At 50.3% G+C, this 20,598-nt stretch overlaps 2 protein-coding genes and 1 long non-coding RNA gene across 3 annotated transcripts in view; 2 read left to right on the top strand and 1 right to left on the bottom strand.

Moving 5' to 3' along the window:
* Positions 1-2,935, top strand: part of AXDND1 (axonemal dynein light chain domain containing 1) — a 39,353-nt gene extending 36,418 nt beyond the window's left edge. Inside the window, 1 exon segment of the mRNA XM_049777585.1 lies at positions 2,752-2,935. Coding sequence (XP_049633542.1) covers positions 2,752-2,935 — 184 coding nt within the window.
* Positions 2,936-5,904: 2,969 nt separating this feature from the next.
* NPHS2 (NPHS2 stomatin family member, podocin) lies at positions 5,905-18,334 on the bottom strand. Its single transcript, XM_049776547.1, is given in 9 exon segments — positions 5,905-6,192; positions 7,681-7,759; positions 8,948-9,003; positions 10,740-10,943; positions 13,601-13,683; positions 15,028-15,100; positions 17,114-17,131; positions 17,133-17,218; positions 18,043-18,334. Coding segments are annotated over 9 exon segments (1,179 nt in total).
* On the top strand, positions 6,126-9,391 carry LOC126013559 (uncharacterized). The gene is made up of 2 exons (XR_007497536.1): positions 6,126-6,243; positions 8,978-9,391. It is a non-coding gene; the product is annotated as an uncharacterized LOC126013559 (long non-coding RNA).
* Positions 18,335-20,598: the final 2,264 nt, after the last annotated feature.

Below are 20,598 nucleotides of genomic sequence, written 5' to 3'. Positions count from 1 at the left end.
TAGCGCCACCTTGCCAGCCCCCCTTTCTCTTTCTTTCTTTCTTTCTTTCTTTCTTTCTTTCTTTTTTCTTTCTTTCATTCTTTCTTTTCTTTCTTTCTTTCTTCTCTTTTCTTTCTTTCTTTCTTTCTTTCTTTCTTCTTTCTTTCTTTCCTTTCTCTTTCTTTCTTTCTTTCTTTCTTTCTTTCTTTCTTTCTTTCTTTCTTTCTTTCTTTCTTTCTTTCTCTCTTTCTTTCTCTCTCTCTTTCTTTCTCTCCTTCTTTCCTTCTTTCTTTCCTTTCTTCCTTCCTTCCTTCCTCCCCTCCCTCCCTCCCTCCCTCCCTCCCTCCTTTCTTTCTTCTTTCTTTCTTTCTTTCTTTCTTTCTTTCTGTCTGTCTTTCGTTCTTTCTTTCTTTCTTTCTTTCTTTCTTTCTTTCTTTCTTTCTTTCTTTCTTTCTTTCTTTCTCTTTTTTTTCTGTCACACCCAGCAGCGCTCAGGGGTTACTCCTGGCTCTACACTCAGAAATCGTTCCTGGCAGGCTCGGGGGACCATATGGGATGCCAGGGTTCGAACCACCATCCTTCTGCTGTGCTATCTCTACAGCCCCTGTTTTTTCTTTTTTCTTTTGGTTTTTGGGTCACACCCAGCAGTGCTCGGGGATTACTCCAGGCTCCATGCTCAGAAATCACTCCTGGCAGGCACAGGGGACCATATGGAATACTGGGATTTGAACCAGTGACCTTCTGCATGAAAGGCAAATGCCTTACCTCCATGCTATCTCTCCAGGCCCATGTTTTTTTTTCCTTTTAAGTTCTGTCAATACCTTGTTATTTTTTTAGATATTCGCACCCTCATTTGATGGGTATTGGGTGAATAATTCTCCCATTCTGTGGTGACTTTTGAATCCTAGGCACTATTTCCTTTGAGGCGCAGAAGCTTCTCAGCTTAATAAAGTCCCATCAGTTTATCTCTGCTTTGAATTATTTGGAGAGTGCTGTTTCCTCCTTGAGATGCCTTTAGTCTCAATGTCATGGAGTGTTTTACCTACAAGTTGTTCTATATACCTTATAGTTTCAGGCCTGATATCAAGGTCTTTAATCCATTTAGATTTGAGCATACAGCTAACCTTGGTTCAATCCTCAGCACCCCATAGAACCCCCTAAGTCCCGCCAGAGGTGACCTTTGAGTGCAGGGCCCAGAGTGAGTCATGAGTATCACCCCGAAACATAAAAATAAAAGAAAAAGAATAGAACCAGGAGAAAGTGCTGTGGGCTGAGTGAAATGCCACCCCATGACCTGGGGTCTAAGGGCAGCAGAGATCAGTGTGGCCAAGGAACTGGATTAGGAGGGCTGGTTCAGACACACACACACACACACACACACACACACACACACACACAAACGCACACATGCACATATACACACATACACACACTCAAGTATAAACACACATACAAACATGCATACACAGACTGTCATTGTCTCAGTGTCTCATTTAGGAGCATAGCTTAGGCTGGTTTTCTTTTTTTTTTTTTTTTTTTTTTTTTGGTTTTTCAGGCCACACCCTTTTGATGCTCTGGGGTTACTCCTGTCTAAGCGCTCAGAAATTGCCCCTGGCTTAGGGGGACCATATGGGACGCTGGGAGATCGAACTGCGGTCCTTCCTTGGCTAGCCCTTGCAAGGCAGACACCTTACCTCTAGCGCCACCTCCCCGGCCCCTAGGCTGGTTTTCTTGATGGACTGGAGTGATAGCACAGTAAGAAGGGTATTTGCCTTGTCAATGGCTGATGTGGGTTCAATCCTCAGCATCCTATATGGTCCCCTGAGCACTGCCAGGCATAACTCCTGAGCACAGAGCCAGGAATAATCTCTGAGCACCACTGAGTGTGGCCCCAAATCAAATAAAAAAAATAAAATATTTTTGTTTGTTCATTTGTTTGTGGGCTATACTGGTGGAGCTCCAGGCTAAGTGTGGACCATCATCAGTGCTAAAGACTGAAGCTGGGCCTCCTGTGTGCAAAGCCTGCCCACTGAGCTGTCTCTTGGGCCCTCACATTTATCTGCCTTGCTGGGTGCTGCAGAGAGGGGACACATTTGGGATGAGTTGTCAGGTGACATCCATGAAGAGAACCCAAAAATTAGGGAAAGAGGTACCTGAGTTCTTGTTCTCTTTGCTTGTTTTTGAGGCCACACAGCAGTAAGGCATTTGCCTAGCACACAGTCAACACAGGATGAACCCCAGTTTGAATGCCAGCATCCCATATGGTCCCGAGAATGCCAGGAGCGACTTCTGAGCACAGAGCCAGGAGTAACCAACCCCTGAGTGCCACTGGGTGTGACCCCAAAATAGAAACAAACAAAATAAAGTCTGATTTCATTAATAATTGGGGGGGGGGCAGAGATAGCATGAAGGTTAAGGCATTAGCCTTGCATGCAAAAGGACAGTGGTTTGAATCCCAGCATCTCATATGGTCCCCCGAGCCTGCCAGGAGGGATATCTGAGCACAGAGCCAGGATTGACCCCTGAGCACTGCCGGGTGTGACCCAACAACAACAACAACAACAACAAATAATAATAATAATAATAATAATAATAATAATAAGGGATTTTAGCCATAATACTTGACTCCAGAACCCCCAGACTTCCCAATTTGGGGGCTGCCTCCCCTCATGAGCCCTCTAGGGCTTGTCTACCCCTTTCTTCTGGGCACTGTCTTTCCCTCACTCTTCACAGGCTGCCCTCTGACCCCCACCCCCACTCTGCCCACTTCAGGCAGGTGGAAAACCGAGCCAGACAAGCTGAGGAGAATTTCGAGGAGGCGAACGAGAAGCTTCTTTACACCCTCATCAGAATCCAGGAACTGGAGAGTGAGCTGCGGGCACAGGCGAGGTGGTCGATGGAGAGAGAGAGAGAGGAGACTGAAGAGGATGCATGGAGCTGGTTGCCACAGCCCTGAGCCATGGTGAGGCATGCTTTCTCTGGGCCACTTTGGGCTCTGAATCCATCCCAGGGAGCAGTTCATGCCAGGAGCAGTATTTTATGGAAGAACATTGATATCTTTTGTGCAAGTGATTTCAGCATTTTCTTTCTTTGCTTTTTGGTTTTTGTTTGTTTGTTTTTGTTTTTGGGCTACACCTGGTGATGCTCAGGGGTTACTCCTGGCTATGTGCTTAGAAATCACTCCTGGCTTGGGGGACCATATGGGACACCGGGGGATCGAACCGTGGTCCGTCCAAGGCTAGCGCGGACAAGGCAGACAGACGCCTTACCACTGTGCCACCGCTCCGGCCCCTGCTTTTGTTTTGTGTCAATACCCAGGGCTGACTCCTGGCTCTCCACTCAGGAATTCCTCTTGGTGGTGATAGGGGGACCCTGTAGGATGCTGGGGATAGAACTGGGATCAGTGCCCTCCCTACTGTGCTATCCCTCAGGCCCCTTTTCCAGGAACCAGCCCCAGGTTGAACAGAGATGAAGCAGGGCCACTATAAGGATTAAAAAAAAAAAACACATGAGGGGCTGGAGCAATAGTGCATAGTGCCTTTCACGAAGCTGATCCAGGACAGACCTCGGACAGACCTGGCATCCCATATGGTCCCCCAAACCAGGAGCAAATTTCTGAGTGCACAGCCAGGAGTAACCCCTGAGCATCACCAAGTGTGGTCCCCCTGAGCATCACCAAGTGTGGCCCAAAAAACAAACAAACAAAAAAAAAAACCATAAGAGACAGAGAGAGAAAAGGAGGAATCAGGAAGCTCACAGCCTCATGGACTGATAGCCCTAACTGTTCTCCAAGTACACTATTATTTAGTACCAGAACCACTGGATGAAGAAGGGAAGAGGATAATTACTTGTCTATGCTAATCTTTCCTGGTCAGGATTTTCTCTTATCAAAGCTGCAGTTGATACTAAGTCTCTGGACCTTCTTCATCTGGGAGAAGGTGCAGATAAAAGAGTGATTACAGGAATCAAGCAATAACACAGTGGGTAGTGCATTTGCCTTGCAAGCAGCTGACCTGGGTTCTATCCCCGACATCCCATATGGTCTCCCAAGCCTGCCAAAAGTGATTTCTGAGAGCAAGCCAGGAATAACTTCTGAGTGCTGTTGGGTGTGGCCCAAAACAAAACAAAACAAAACAAAAATAATGATTACAGCATCCCACCAAAAGCGTGTTCCCTATGATGCCAGCATTCTGGTAACTAGAAATTTAGGGTCCCTTAGTCACGTCTTTTTGTTTGGGGGACATACCTGGCAGCACTTGGGTTACTCCTGGCTTTTCACTCAGAACTCACTTCTGGTGATGCTCGGGGCATTATATGGAATGCCAGGGACCAACCAATTTGGGGTCAGCCACAGGCAAGGCAATTTTGTTGTCCTGCTATGCTATTGCTCCAGCCCCTAACTCACTTTTTTCCACTGCTCTCCTGATACTATCTGAAGAGTCACATTCTCTAGGAGATAGATTGAGGTTTGATTCCTACCAAGCTCCCAGACAGGAAAGAAAGTTTCCATTCCTCTGTCCAATTGGGGCAGGGGGAATAATTCCAGTTGTAGAGATCCTCAGGAAATAATTCACACAGTGAAGAGGTACAAGAATGGGTTTAGGAAATTCAGTGCTCAAGCAAGAAATTCAAACCACCCAAGCTTTCTGTTCCTAAGAAGGAACACAGCTCCGTGAAAGAAGACCGAAGAATGAGCCCCTGCCTTCCTCAGACCCCTGCTTGTATTGACAAGAATCAGGTCCCACCCTAGGGTGGGAGAAGAATACCAAATAAGGAATAATCCCATATACTATCCTAGGGTAGAGTACAAATATTGATTAGGGTAGGATCAGTAACCCAACAACTATCATCTCTCCAGCTAAGCTTATTTTCTGGATGCCTGTATATCTAAGAGCATTGGAACATTTGTTTTTGTTTTTGGGTCACACCCGGTGGTGCTCAGAGATTACTCCTGGCTCTGTGTTCAGAAATTGCTCCTGGCAGATTTGGGGGACCATATAAGATGCTGGGATTCAAACCACCTTCCGTCCTGGATAGGCTGCATGCAAGGCAAACTCCCTACCATTTTGCTATCTCTCTGGCGCCAGCATTGGAACATTTTAAATGGAAAAATATCCTTCACAAGACTCTCCTGAGGAATGGGTGGACAGCCACTGGCAGAGGGCTGAGCAGCCTGACCAACTGTACTGGGAGTAGCCCCAGAGCACAGGCAGGGACAGCCCCCAAACTACAAGGAAAAGAGGGGCTGGAGGTTAGTATAGCTGGGAAGGTGTTTGCTATGCATATGCTCAGTGAATACAGCTTTTGCCAAGTTTGATCCCTGGCATCCCACAGGGTCCCAAGCCCTGCCAGGAGTTATTCCTGAGTGCAGAACCAGGAGTAATCCCTGAGCACTGCTGGGTGGGATCCACCAACCTCCCCTGCACAAAAAAAAGACAAGTACAAATATAGTCTCTGTGAAAACCATCTTTTAGGGATTCTTTCACTGGGTGAGTTTTTGTGCCATGTCTGGTGTGTGGGATACAGTTGTCCATATGGGGGGATGAAAGGGCCTCAGGATGGACCCCACGAGGCACTTGGAATCCCTGCAGAGGACTATGGGCCAGAGCCAGCCCTGGAAATTCGGGCCATTTATTTCCAAGACCAAATGGCACTTCCACAAGCCCTGCCTAGAATATTTCTTTCTTTCTTTCTTTCCTTCCTTCCTTCCTTCCTTCCTCCTCCCTCCCTCCTTCCCTCCCCCCTCCCTCCCTCCCTTCCCTCCTTCCCTCCCTCCCTTTCCTCCCTCCCTCCCTCCCTTCTCCTTCCCTCCCTCCCTCCCTCCCTCCCTTCCTCCCTCCTTCCCTCCCTCCCTTCCTTCCTCCTTTCCTCCCTTCCTCCCTCCCTCCCTCCCTCCCTCGCCTCCCCGCTCCCTTCCCGACCCCCCTAGAGCATTGGGGAGTCCTTCCTCCTGGCTTTCAGGGGCCCGATGAGGGGTGTGGAGGGACTGGGGAAGGGGAGGCTGTCGGGGCCCGTTGGTCTGTTTCCGGGCGCCGCGAGGCTGCTGCGCAGGTCCAGGGGCAGAGGCAGCACCAGCGTGGCTGGAGCCTGCGCAGAGAGAGCCTGCAGGGCCTGCAGACAGCGCAGCTGCACGGCCGCCGGGGAGCTGGCCAGGGTCTCAGCTGCCAAACGCAGGGACTCGGAGGCTACTTTCTCCCCTTCGGCCGCGATGACCTGTGAGGAAGGGCCGCCGTCAGCACGCAGGGGCCGGCACCGCTCTTTACTGTATTTTTTTATTTTTTGGATTTTTTTGGGGGAAGGGGTCAACCCGGCAGCGCTCAGAAGTTACTCCTGGTTCTATGCTCAGAAATCGCTCCTGGCAGGGCATATGGGATGTCGGGATTCGAACCACCGTCTTTCTGCATGCAAGGCAAACGCGCTACTTCCATGCTATCTCTCCGACCCCTCTTTACTGTATTTATTTTACTTGGGGGAGCCACACCCCAGTGGTGCTCAGGTCACATGGGATGCCTGTACCCGAACCCAGGTCAGCTGCGTGCAAGGCCAGCTCCCTCCCAGCTGTGTTATAGTGCTGGCCCCTCCGTCATTCCACTTTAGTTGGACACAATCCAGGGGTGCTGTGTATCAGCTGCAGTTGTCGGTACCCAACCTTAAAACCAAGGGGAAGGGGCCGGAGAGATAGCATGGAGATAAGGTGTTTGCCTTTCATGTAGAAGGTCATCGGTTCAAATCCCGACATCCCATATGGTCCCCCGTGCCTGCCAGGAGCAATTTCTGAGCATGGAGCCAGGAGTAACCCCTGAGCACTGCCGGGTGTGACCCAAAAACCACACACAAATAAATAAATAAATAAATAAATAAACAAATAAATAAATAAATAAAGATAACAAAAAAATAAAACCAAGGGGAAGAGGGCAGGAATGCAAATGCCCAGGGAATTATTAATCCTGTCTTATGGCCCTGGAAGACTTGGTACGAGGGTCCACTTCCAGCCTTCTAGAGAAGAGACTGGGGATGGTCCAGAGGCAGGCACTCCCACCGCTTCCTGCATACCAATTATGCCACGTGTGACCTCTGATACTACAGAAGGTAAAAGTTCTGTAGCAACAGCAGAGGGAAGCTGTAAGGAGAAGACCCAGGTTTGGAGCTGTCAAATCCCCAAAGAAGTGGGTTTTGGGGGTTCAGCTGGAGCCAAAGCACACAGGGAGGGTCCTGGCCCTGCATGTGAACAACCCAAGTTTGATCCCAGCATCACTTAAGGTCTTCAGTAATGCCTTAGCGCAGAGCCAGAAGTAACCACTAAGCACTATGTGGGGAGGGGTATGGCTCAAAAACAGAGAGGGAGGAAGGGAGGAAGGAGAAAGAGAGAGATGGGGTTTTCAATGCAGAATTTTCTAGAAAAAAGATGAGTCACCAGTGCAGCAAGGTGGTGGCGAACAAGTACACCATGAAGGGCCAAGTCTGTCAGAAAGGAAGGGAGCACCCCACAGACTCTCCTTCAAGTGCTCCAAGTACCCACCTTCCATGTGTGAAGCCCTGGGTTCAGTCCCTGGCACCACCTGAAGCATGTAGAAGGGTGGTCTGGAAATCCAGTGGGTCTGTTGTGTAGGAGTGGCTAGCTCTAGGGTTCTTGGGGCTAGTGGGACAACCCAAATGCAGGAGTGCTGGGGTTTGGGGGCCTGCGCACATCAGCATACTCACCCGCACTTTGGCCTGTCTTTGCGCTTCTGCTTCCACAGCCAGCGAGTGCTGGAGGCCAGCAGGCAGCCGCACGTCCTTACTGAAAGGGAAAATGGGGGGCTGAAGAGCTGGCCCAGTGACATAAGGCTATCAGGGACACACACTTGCCCTGCCTCTCCCCACCATGGGCTCCAGAATCCAGCAGATTCCCACTCTGTCTTGGAATGGGAGGCCAACCTGGGTTCTATCCCTGGCATCCCAAATGGTCCCCTAGCATTGTCAAGAGTGATTCCTTAGTGCAAAGCTAGGATTAAACCCTGAGCATCACTGGGTATGACCCCCCAAAAAACCCAAACCAAGCAAACAAACAAAAAAAAGATATTCAGAGCCTGAGAGATAGCATAGAGGTAGGGTGTTTGTCTTGCATGCAGGAGGACGGTGGTTCGAATCCTGGCATCCCATCCCATATGGTCCCCCGAGTCTGCCAGGGGAGTGATTTCTGAGCATAGAGCCAAGAGTAATCCCCTGAGCACCACCGGGGTGTGACCCAAAAACAAACAAACAAACAAAAATATTCGTATCTTTTTTTCTCCCCACACTCTCAACCATGTGGTACCAAGGATTAAACCCTGGGCCTTCTGCATGAAAACATGTGCTCCAGCCCTTTGAGCCGCCTCCCCTGCCCTACCACTGCAACTTTCAAAATATACAAGTGAGGGCTGAAGTGACAGTACAGTGGGTAAGGTGCTTGCCTTACCAGTAGCCAACCTAAGTTTGATCCCTGGCATCCCATATATTTATTTCTCTGAGCATCTCTAGGAGTGATCCTTGAATGCAGACTAAGTCCTAAGCATCTCTAGGTATGACCCCAAAACCAACACCCAAACAAGCAAAAAACAATATGCAAATGAATGAGAAATTAGAAAATCAGTAAATTGTTTTTCCTCTTTTCTCCTCTCCCCTACATTTCTGCAAATGTAACTCTGGGCCTCATTCACTGAGGATTTTTTCCCAGCAAGAATTTTCCCCTCTGGGGCCAGAGAGATAGCACAGTGGTGTTTGCCTTGCAAGCAGCCGACTCCAGGACCTAAGGTGGTTGGTTTGAATCCCAGCGTCCCACATAGTCTCCCATGCCTGCCAGGAGTTATGTCTGAGCAGATAGCCAGGAGTAACCCCTGAGCACCGATGGGTGTGGCCCAAAACACCCCCCCCAAATTTTTCCCTCAAATTTTCCCCACTTGCTCCCTCCATGCTTCCTGGCATCCTCTGTAGCCAGTCTCCTACCCACATTTCGGCTCTCTCCACTTTGATCCCCCAGGTACAAGCCACCGAGTCCAAGGCAACCTGTGGAGAAAAACTGGGCATCAGTGAAGCACTGCAGAGGAGACCCTGCGCTTCAGTATGAAATTCCTCTGCTTTGCCCTTAGTGAACGTTCCCTGACCTGTTCCTTCCCTGTGAGCCCCGCTCCACCAAGTCCCACTCCACCCAACCCTGCAGGCAACTCTCTCTGTTCATCAGACCCTGGACTAGTCAGTTCTGTCCTTTCTCCACCTTCTGTCTGCCCATCTTTCCATTCCTGCTTGGCAATTCTGGCTCCCCAATAGAAGGAAATGCGTGGCCTCTGACCTGCACCCCATCCTTGCCTTAGTCTCCCCAGAAACCTCTTTGTGACCCAGCACTGTGTGCTGATTTTCTGGGTCAGTGTAAGTAATAAACTTTGTTCTACTTTCAGCTCCTCATTCCTTCCCTTCTCCTAGGAGCCCACAGTATTTTTCCTAGTAGCAAAGTTAGCGCAGTGGCTCAGGTCTCACACAGTGGGTCAGTTTTCTCAGCTAAATGTCTGCTCCAGCCCAGCCAGGGCCCATCAACCCCACCAAGGCCTTGGGTCCTCTTGTGAGGGAGGGGTCCCCTTAGCTGCCTTGTTCCCTCCCAACCTAGCTTGGTGCCAGGGCACCCATGGATGGCCTCTAGTATCGCCCACGTCACCCTGGAATAACTGCCATGTGGCAGCTGGGTGCCCCTTGGTTCTCACCTGTCCTGGGTCCCCATGCCAGTGTGCAACAGGCAGCAGCACCAGGCCCACCCATGGGTGAGGCTGCTGAGAAACCCCTATCCCCCCCCTTCATTCCGGTCCAGTCAGTCTCAGTGGCTGGTTCCCCTTTTTTTATTTTTGTTTTTGTTTTTGGGTCACACCTGGCAACACTTGGGTTGCTCCTGGCTCTATGCTCAGAAATCGCTCCTGGCAGGCTCAGGGGACCATATGGGATGCTGGGATTCGAACCGCTGACCTTCAGCATGCAAGGCAAACCCCTTTCCTTCATGCTATCTCTCCAGCCCATGGTTCCCCTCTTTTTATAGAAAGTTTTATTTCAAAGGCCCGGGATGGGCTCAGAGCTGTTATTTTGTTGGGGAGGTACATCTGGCGATACTCAGGGGCTACACCTGGGTCTGTGCTCTGGGTCATTCCTGATGGTCCTCAAGGGGCCCATGTCATGGGTAGGATTGACTCTGAGACTTCCCACAGGTCAGAAACCTGCACTCAGCCCCTTGTGCCCCCTTACCCGTCTCTCTCATCATTTAACTTTGCTAATTCCCTATTTTTCTTTGGTTCTATTTTGGGGCCACACCTGACAATGCTCAGGGCTTACTCCTGGCTCTACGCTCAGGTATCACTTCTGGCGGTGTTCAGGGAACCATATGGGATGCCGGGGATCGAACCCAGGCTGGCCATATACAAAGCCTGTGCTCTCCCCACTCGACTATCCCTTGGCCCTTATTTCCCTTCCTAGACCAGAAGCTCCCAGGGTCTGGCCTCTCTTGTTGCTCTAGATTTACCACCCCACCCTGCTCCTCCTAGCTCCATCTTATACCACCACATGCTGCTACATGAACACTTAAGAATGAGTCTGAAAAAAATAAATAAAAAGAATGAATCTGAAACCACTGTGTCAAGGATGGGGGCAGACATTCCCTGAGAGCCCCCCCATGCTGATGTCTAGGATGGGCTGAGAGGGTGGTTTGATGACCTCTTCCTGAGCCTGCCCCCATTTGCACCAATCTCTGTTGGCTCCCCCAACACCTTCACTTCCTGGGCGATGCTCTTCCGCTCCAGCAGAATCTCAGCAAGAGTCCGATGGGCCAAGAGGCGCTTCATGGTGGTCTGTGCCAGGAACTGGACTGCCCTGGGGACATGGGCCAACCCTCGGAGCAGTGCGGAGGCGTTCTCCATCCGGTAGTAGCAGACGGCATCCACTTCCATGATCAGCAGGTCTTTGGTCACCACCTAGATAGGAGAACACGTCTTGGTGGCAGAGCCTCCTCCAGAGCGTCCTTGCCCTGTCTGGGCAATGGAATGTCCAGTATCTTCCCAGGGAGTCTCTCCAAGACAGATATTAGAGTAAGCAAGAAAAATAGGAGGAGACCAGAGAGATAGCACAGCAGGGATGGCGCTTGCCTTCACACAGCCAACCCGAGTTCCACCCCCGGCATCCCATAGGGCCTCCTTCCTGAGTCTGTCAGGAATGATCCCTGAGCACAGAGGTAGGACTAACCCCTGAGCATTGCTGAGTTGGCCCAAAGATCAAGAAAGTAATAAAGGGGCTGGAGAGATAGCATGGAGGTAAAAGCATTTGCCTTGCATGCAGAAGGTTGGTGGTTTGAATCCCAGCATCCCATATGGTCCCCCGAGCCTGCCAGGAGTGATTTCTGAGCACAGAGCCAGGAATAACCCCTGAGCGCGGCCGGGTGTGACCCAAAAGCCAAAAAAATAAACCAAAAAAAAAAAAAAGAAAGTAATAAAATAGGGAGAGAAGGAAACATCCCCAAGTAAGTTTGTAACAAACCCACAGCCAGTATTACACTAAACAGTGAGTCTCCAAACCTTCCCTCTGACACAGCACAAGGTGAGGATGCCCACTGTCTCCACTACTATTTAGTAAAGGACTGGGGGTCCCGGTGAGGCCATGAGGTGTGAGGCCACCTTAAAGGCACATTAAAGATTCAGCCAAGGGCCTGGAGAGATAGCACAGTGGCGTTTGCCTTGCAAGCAGCCGATCCAGGACCAAAGGTGGTTGGTTCAAATCCCGGTGTCCCATATGGTCCCCCGTGCCTGCCAGGAGCTATTTCTGAGCAGACAGCCAGGAGTAACCCCTGAGCACCGCCGGATGTGACCCAAAAACCAAAAAAAAAAAAAAAAAAAGATTCAGCCAAGGGCCGGAGCAATAGCTCAATGATAGAGCATATGCCTTGCACGTGGCTGATAAGGACGGATCCCCAGTTCGATTCCCAGCATCCTATATGGTCCCCCGAGACTTCCAGGAGCAATTTCTGAGCACAGAGCCAGGAGTAACCCTTGAGCACTGTCAGGTGTGGCCCAACAACAACAACAATAACAACAACAAATAAGGTTTGAAAAGGCACTTCAAAATACCAACATCTCTATTTGGAATAGGATTGGGTGCAAGTTTTATTTTGTGTGTTTTGTTTTGGAGCCACACCCAGCAGCACTTGGGTTACTCCTGATTCTGTACCCAGTAATCACCCAGGAATCACTCCTGGCAGGCTTGCAGGACCACATGGGATGCTGGGGATTGAACCAGGGTCAGCTGCATGCAAGGCAAACTCCCTGTTATGCTATGGCTCAGGTGCCTTAGAGGTGTTTAGATCCAGTTGAGCTCAACTGCCTGCAAAGTAAGTGCCTAACCCTCTGTCCTATCTCCCAGGGACCATGAAATTTCTTTCTTTTCTTTCTTTCTTTTTTTTTTTTTTTTTTTTTTTTGGTGTTTGCTTTTCAGGTCACACCCAGCGGTGTTCAGGGTTACTACTGGCTTGAGCTCAGAAATTGCTCCTGGCAGGCACAGGGGATTCAGACCACCGCCATCCTGGATTGGCTGCTTGCAAGGCAAATGCCCTACTGCTGTGCTATCTCTCTGGCTCCCCTTTTTTTTTTTTTTTTTTTTTTTTTTGGTTTTTGGGCCACACCCAGTAACGCTCAGGGGTTACTCCTGGCTATGTGCTCAGAAGTTGCTCCTGGCTTGGGGGACCATATGGGACACCGGGGGATCGAACCGCGGTCCGTCCAAGGTTAGCGCAGGCAAGGCAGGCACCTTACCTTTAGCGCCACCGCCCGCCCCCCCCCCCCTTTTTTTTTTTTTTTTTTTTAGTTTTTGGGCCACACCCAGCAGCATTGAGGGTTACTCCTGGCTCTGTGCTCAGAAATCCTGGACCGGTGGCACAAGTGATAAGGTGTCTGCCTTGCGCATGCTAGCTAGCCTAGGATGGACCGAGATTCAACCGCCCTGTATCCCATATGGTCCCCCAAGCCGGGAGCGATTTCTGAGCACATAGCCAGGAGTAACCCCTGAGCATCACCGGGTGTGGCTGAAAAGAAAAGAAAAGAAATTGCTACTGGCAGGCTTAGGGACCATATGGGATACTGGGGATCAAACCCATTTCTGTCCCTGATTGGCCACAAAGAAGGCAAACACCCTACACTGTGTCATAGGCCCCCTTGAATTTCTTTTTTGTTTATTTTTGGATCACACCCAGAGGTGCTCAGGGTTTACTCCTGGCTCTGTGGGCTCTGTGCTCAGATATCGCTCTTGGCAGGCACGGGGGACCATATGGGATGCCAGGATTCGAACCGTCGTCCATCCTAGATTGACTGCGTGCAAGGCAAACGCCCTACTGCTATGCTATCTCTCCAGCCCTCCCTTAAACTTTTTTATTTTGTTTTGGGGCCATGCCCGGCAGTGCTTAGGGCTGACTCCTGCCTCTGCATGCTCAGGGATTGCTTTTAGCAGTACTTAGGGGACCCTAAGGGATAGTGGAGATCAAAGCCCACAGGTCAGCCAGCTGTAAGCCCTACTCACTGTCCTATCACTGGGAACTCCATGAGTTCTGGTGGTCATTAGGGACCAGCAAATGGAGTTCTCTGCTTACCTCATGGAAAGGGATCTGCAAGGTCTGGAGCCGAAGGTCTACCGTGTGGCAAGTGTCCAGACAGGGCAAGAAGAAGAAAAGGCCTAGAAGAAGGAGTGATAGGTAACTGGCCAGAGTGATAGCTTTTTCGGGATGAACTTTTGAAGGAGTATCTGGCTGCATGTGGCATTGTTTTTCTTGGTCCCCGATGTTACACACCACATCATTCACCGTCAGCGTCCTTCTTGCAGAGGAACACATGTTCCCTATTGTTTGGGTTGGGACCCTTTGAGAGTAAAAGGGGAGCACTACTCCAACCAGACACGGGGATCATCCCCCAAAATGGGCAGTACCGTGTCTCATTCATCTGTCTCCTGCTGATTTATGGAATATCAGTAATCCTCAAACCTGGCTTCATGTGTATTGGGCTTCAGATAATTACTTCTGAGAGCCGAGAAAAGCTTAAGGGGCTGAAGGACAGGCTGGACATGTAGGAGGTCCGGGCCGAAACCTGGCACGACATATGGACCTCCAGTCTCAGCCAAGCCCAGACTAGCCAGGAGTAATGCCTGAGCAGAGCTAGGAGTGAGGGTCAGAGCAATAGCACAGTGGGAAAGGCATATGCCTTGTTTGAGGCTGACTTGGGTTTGATCTTCAGCATCCCGTTTGGTCATCTGAATGTGTCAGGAGTGATCCCTGAGTGAAGTCAGGAGTAAGCCAGTGAGCACTGTTAAGTATGGCTCCTCCCTCCTACTCCCCCTGCCCCAGAAAAAATCAGCCAGAAGTGAGCCCTGAGTACTATAGGGGGTGGTCTCATAACATAAAAACAAAACAAAACACCAAACAAACAAGGACTGGAGTGATAGCACAGCAGATAGGCATTTACCTTGCACGCAGCCATCCTGGGTTCAACCCCAGCATCCCATATGGTCCCCCAAGCTTGCCTGGGCTAATTACTTCTGTCATGAATAATTTCTGAGCACATCACTAGGAGTAACCAACCCCTAAGTGGGTGTGACCCAAAAACAAACAAAACTCATAAAAACAAATGCCACCAACTCAAGGCCAATCTGGTCGCAGGATGCAGATCTTGGTCTCCCTCCAAGTCTGCCATTGGAACCCTGGATTCTGGGCAAGCCAAGCTTGGTGAAGATAATTCACAGGATAGAACACATATGTGTTCTCGAACTAGTGTCCCCACATCAGCCATGGCATGTGGGTTCCTCCTGCCAACCTGCCCCTGCCATCTGATTCTTTGCCACCTCCTCCCAGGGCCCTTAGGGATTCCTGTAGCAGGTAGGGAAAAACTGCAGATTCCCCAAACTAAATTGGAGCCTTTCAGCTGAGGTCTGGGCTACTGGGCTACATGGATGAGGGGGTGGGGGGTGGAGGTGGGGGTGGGTGTAAGAATGTTAGTACGGTCAAGGGGGTGTCGTGGCACTCCTCACCTGGGCCTTTGGCTCTCCCTGGAAGAAGATGTCCCAGCCGGAATATAATTACTCTTTCATACTCCTGCGCAACCTAAAGGTAAATTTAATACTTGTGAGTACTTCTCAGCAAGAAAAATAAAAGCCTTCCTAACACCTTTGCATGGAGTAATCCAAAGTATCAGAACTCTTCGAGGATCAAGGAAAAACAAAGCAAAACCCTGTTAATTAAAATGTCAGGGCCTGGGGCCGGAGAGATAGCATGGAGGTAGTGTGTTTGCCTTGCATACAGAAGGTCGGTGGTTCGAATCCTGGCATCCCATATGGTCCCCTGAGCCTGCCAGGAGTGATTTCTGAGTGTAGAGCCAGGAGTAACTCCCTGAGCGCTTGCCGGGTGTGACCAAAAAAAAAAAAAAAAAAAAAAAAAAGATGCCAGGGCCAGAAAGATAGGACAGTGGGGAAAGCACTTGCCTTGCATGTGGCGAACCCAAGTTCAGTCCCAAAGAGTTCCTGAATGCAGGGCCCGGAGAGATAGCACAGCGGTGTTTGCCTTGCAAGCAGCCGATCCAGGACCAAAGGTGGTTGGTTGGAATCCCGGTGTCCCATATGGTCCCCCGTGCCTGTCAGGAGCTATTTCTGAGCAGACAGCCAGGAGAAACCCCTGAGCACCGCTGGGTGTGGCCCCCAAAAAACAAAAACAAAAACAAAAAAAAAAGAGTTCCTGAATGCAGAACCAGCCCTGAGCACTACTGAGTGTGACTGTGTTTGCCCCAAATAATAGTTATATCTCCAATGTAACAACAACAACAACAATAAACAGAGAAAGAACTGAGTCACCAGGACCCCCTAACATTACTTGGGAGGACTCTCCCCCAACCTGACCAAAAAAAAAAAAAGAATCATGCAACTGGGAAATGATGTAAAGAGCTGGAGCAAATGTTCTGCATTTTGGAGCCCCAGGTTCAACTCCGGTTCCATATGGTCTCCCAAACACTGTTGGGGACCCCCCCCCCCCCGCCAGCACTGAGGCAGAAGTAGTCCCAAGTACTGATGGGTATGACCCCAAAACAATTTTAATAAATTGATCAACGTATGTCATGGGAGACAGTGTATTCGTGGTAGAAAAGGCTTTTTCAATTTTTGTTTTGGGGCCACAACCAGCTGTGCTCAGGGCTAATTCCTGGCTCTTCACTCAGGAATCATTCCTGTGAGATGCCAGAGATCAAACCTGGATCAGTCATATGCAAGGCAAATGCCCTCCCCATTGTACACTCTTCCTGGCACTACAGAAAAGGCTTTTGGGAAACACACACCCTTTATAGAAGTGGAGAAGAGGACGTTCAGGAGGAGGCAAAGGAGAAAGTGAGCACAACCAGCAGCATCCCAGAATCCCTCCCAGTGCTCCAGACTGAGGGTTGCCCCTAGGTCTGGCTATTTCTGCCCCTGGGGGAATTTAGGGAATAATGTTTTCTCCAGTGCCTTCCAGACTGGCCAAGACTTCCACAGCAGGCATCTCTGAGATGCCCAACACCGCCTAGCTGCCCAAACTGTGATAGATGAATGGATAGACAGAGGGATGGATGGATGGATATACAAAGATGAAAGGATAATCAGATGGATGAGTAGATATACAGGCAGATGGGAGATGGAAGGACCAGGGATGGAGGGATAGACAGATGGATATACAGACATGGATAGATAGAAGGACAATCAGATGGAGGGACAGATAGGTGAGTGAACAGATGGAGATACAGCCATGGCTAGATGGAAGAACAAACAGATGAAGGAATAGATGAATGAATGGATGTATATACAGACATGAATTGGATAGATGAACAATCAGATGGAGGGACAGACAGAGGGATGAATGGACAGATGAAGATACAGACATAGATAGATGGCAGGACAATCAGATGGACTGATAGTGCCAGAGACTGTCCTGCCAGATTGTCCCAGAGTGAAGAGAAGAGGAGGTGGTAGAGGAGAAGGTCTGATATCTCTGAGGTGTAAGAAGATGGGGGACAGTGTGCCTCACAGAGCCAACAGGCATGTAAGACATAGCATAGCCTGAACAGGGTGTGGGCCCAAGAATTCCCCCCAATCTCACCTTCATGCAGAACCAGATGGGAAAAGGGGAAGGTGAGGACAATACACAGCAGAGCTGCCAGAACCAGAAGCCACTCGCAGAGCCCTAGGCCAGAGGGCTTGGTGCCTGCAGGAGGCAGAAGAATCAATTCTACTTATTTTCTTGTTCTTTTTCATTTTATTTTACCTGCTGGTGCTCAGCTCTGCTTGGTTACTTCTGGGGATTACTTTGGCCACTCCTGATATTTGGAGGATCGTGTGGTACCTGGAACAGAACCCAGGCCTGGTGCAATGCACCCTAACCACAATGCTATACTCCCAGCCCCTATAATCTCACGGCACTTTGAGGTGAGTGGACACATTTAGTTTACTTTTATCATTGGCTTTAGATGTACAGGGATGTACTGAGTTATGCTTCTGTCTTTAGTTATATTGGATGTCTTTAGCTATGTGATGTAGTTGGTGGGTATTACAGTATTTAGAAGCATTGAAAAGACTGAGTCCCTGTGACCTACAGAAGTGTTGGGTATATTTAATGCTCTTGTAGATGCATCAGGATATCGAATTTAAGGGGTGTGGATACAGTTAGCCCCAGATTACTGTGGTGAGAGGTTGTGAGTAATAGTAGGATGGAGTTAGTGGGTATTAGTGTCTATAGGGGTGTTGGATGTATTGATTTGCTGGTGTTAGAGATGGATGGACAGTTATTGTATTTAGTAGTTCCTGGGATGAAATTTGCTGTCTTTACAAGGTATAAGGTCTGACATCTGCAGTCAGATGTGGCCCGCTGTGGCTGTTACTGAATTTAAGGTGTAGGATGCATTGAGTTTGTGGGCTGCGGGTATCTTGGGTGCGAGAGTATTTAAGAGTGTCAGGTGCATTCCGTGGTTGTTACCCTGCTTCTTTCTACACTCTGTCCCCATCCTACCCCACCCCAAAGGGACACCCCACCTTCCTCCTGTCGCTCACTCTCCAGCAGCGCTGCCGCCTCGGTGCCTTCGTCCTCCGCCGAGCCCCGGACCTCGTCCACATCCACCACGGTGGCGGCAGCCGCGGGGGGCTCCCGCGGGCTCGCCGTGAGCCCCGAGTCCGAGCCCGGCCGCTTCTGCCCAGCTTCACGGCGGCCACGCTCCCTGCGGCCGCGCTCGGCCTGGGGCCTCCGGTGTTCGCGGTGTTCGCGGTGCGGGGACCCGCCGGGCCGTCCACGGGCCTCCCGGGACGGGCTCCGAACCCTGCGCTCCATCATCCAGCAAGCCCCAGGCTGCGGGCAGGGCAGGACCTTAAAGGCGTGGAGGCTGGAGGGGACGGTGGTGGGGGGGGGGGGCTTGGGGTCCTAATGAAGGAGGGTAGATGCTGGAGCCCTTTGGGGGGGATTTAATGGAGGCGGGATCTGGGAGGGCCTATTGATGGGGGAGGAGGCTGGGGTTCCTAATGAAGAAGGGCAGGTGCTGGAGCCCTAATGATGGAGGTCGGGGGGGGGGGCGTTGTTCTAATGGCCTGTGGGGCAGCAATCTGGGGGAGTAGGAATCACCCCCACTTTCTTCTTCGAAGGAGCTTGGAAGACTGAATGGAGAGCTCTCTGCTCTTTGATTTGTTTGTTGTGGGGCTACACCCAGAGGCACGCTCCTGGCTCTGCGCTCAAAAATCACTCCTGGGGGACCAGAGAGATAGCATAGCGCTTGCCAGGCAAACGCCGACCCAGGACAAACCTGGGTTCGACTCCCGGCATTTCATATGGTTCCCTGAGCCTGCCAGGAGCAATTTCTTTTCTTTTTTTTTTTTTTTGTTTTGTTTTTGTTTTGTTTTTGTTTTTGTTTTTTGGGCCACACCCGGCGGTACTCAGGGGTTACTCCTGACTGTCTGCTCAGAAATAGCTCCTGGCAGGCACTGGGGACCATATGGGACACCGGGATTCGAACCAACCACCTTTGGTCCTGAATCGGCTGCTTGCAAGGCAAACGCCGCTGTGCTATCTCTCTGGCCCCAGCAATTTCTTTTTAGTTTTTGGGCCACACCCGGCGGTACTCAGGGGTTTCTCCTGGCTGTCTGCTCAGAAATAGCTCCTGGCAGGCACGGGGGACCATATGGGACTCCGGGATTCGAGCCAACCACCTTAGGTCCTGGATCTGCTGCTTGCAAGGCAAACGCCTCTGTGCTATCTCTCCGGCCCCAGCAATTTCTTTTTAGTTTTTGGGCCACACCCGATGGTACTCAGGGGTTACTCCTGGCCCTGTGCTCAGAAATCGCTCCTGGCAGGCTCTGAGGACCTTATCAGATGCCGGGATTCAAACCACCGTTGGTTGGTCCTGGGTCAGCCGCTTGCAAGGCTCAAGTGTTACTGCAGTGCTCTCTCCGGCCCCATGCCAGGAGTGATTTCTGAGCGCAGAGCCAGAAGTAACCCCTGAACGCTGCCAGGTGTGGCCCAATAACCAAAAAAAAAATAAAGAAGTTGCTGGGCCCAGTCCCTGGCACCCCATAGAGTCCCGAGCACTGCCAGTTCAGAGCCAAGAGTCAACCCTGAGCATCGCCACGTGTTCCTCCCCCCCCCCACTTTTTTTCCTCATAGAATGGGATGTTCTTTTGGGGAGCCCTCTGACCTCTTAAATCAAAGCTGCTCCTTCATTTTTAGTTTAAGAATTGACAAGATTTCTGGTCAGGCTGTAGTCTCAGATGATACCCCACCTTTATCATCAAGATAGAGGAATTTTGGGGGCCGGAGAGATAGCACAGTAGAGAGTACACTTGCCTTGCACACAGCCAACGTAAGTTCGATCTCCAGTACCTACAAGGGTCCCCCTGAGCACTGCCAAGAGTGATTCCAGGAGTAAGCTCTGAGCACCCTTCGAGTAGGACCCCAATATCTAAACAACAAGCAGAAACAAAATTAGAAAGACAAGGAGAGGGATTTCTTTTAGGAGATTAGTGGACTTTAGAGCCTGTGCTGGGTGCTGGTTCTTAGTCTTCTTTGCAAGGGAGGCAGAAAAGCCAAATTCCCGTGTTTTCTACATCCCTAGAAGAAGAGGGTACAGGGGCTAGAGAGATAGCATGGAGGTAGGGACATTTTGCCTTGCATGAAGAAGGATGGTGGTTCGAATCCCGGCATCCCATTTGGTCCCCCGAACCTGCCAGGAGTGGTTTCTGAGTGTAGGGTCAGGAGTGGTCCCTGCGAGCTACCGGATGTGACCCAAAAACAAAAACAAACAAAAAAAGATAAAGAAAAGAGGGTACAAGCCCCTGCTGATAACACACATATGTGTTGGGTTTCTGAAACAGCAGCAACAATATCCAAGAAAGCTTCTCACATAAGATCAGCAGGCAAAGACAAGTAGTGAGCTGGTGCTGAGCCAGTAGTAGGGGTCAGAAACAGGGGCTGTTTGCTCTTAGATTCCTTCTTAATTGAAAGAACTGGCCCTCCCTTTGTGGGAAATTTTGTAGGGATGTATTCATAGCACCCCACCCTTGACTCCCAGCCCCTCTGTGTCATCTGTGGGCACTGACTGTCAGGGA

This window comes from Suncus etruscus, chromosome 7 (genome assembly GCF_024139225.1).
Source record: "Suncus etruscus isolate mSunEtr1 chromosome 7, mSunEtr1.pri.cur, whole genome shotgun sequence".
Taxonomy (NCBI): Eukaryota; Metazoa; Chordata; class Mammalia; order Eulipotyphla; family Soricidae; genus Suncus; species Suncus etruscus.
Note: the sequence above shows the minus strand (reverse complement) of the source record. Positions and strands in the feature narration are given on the sequence as shown.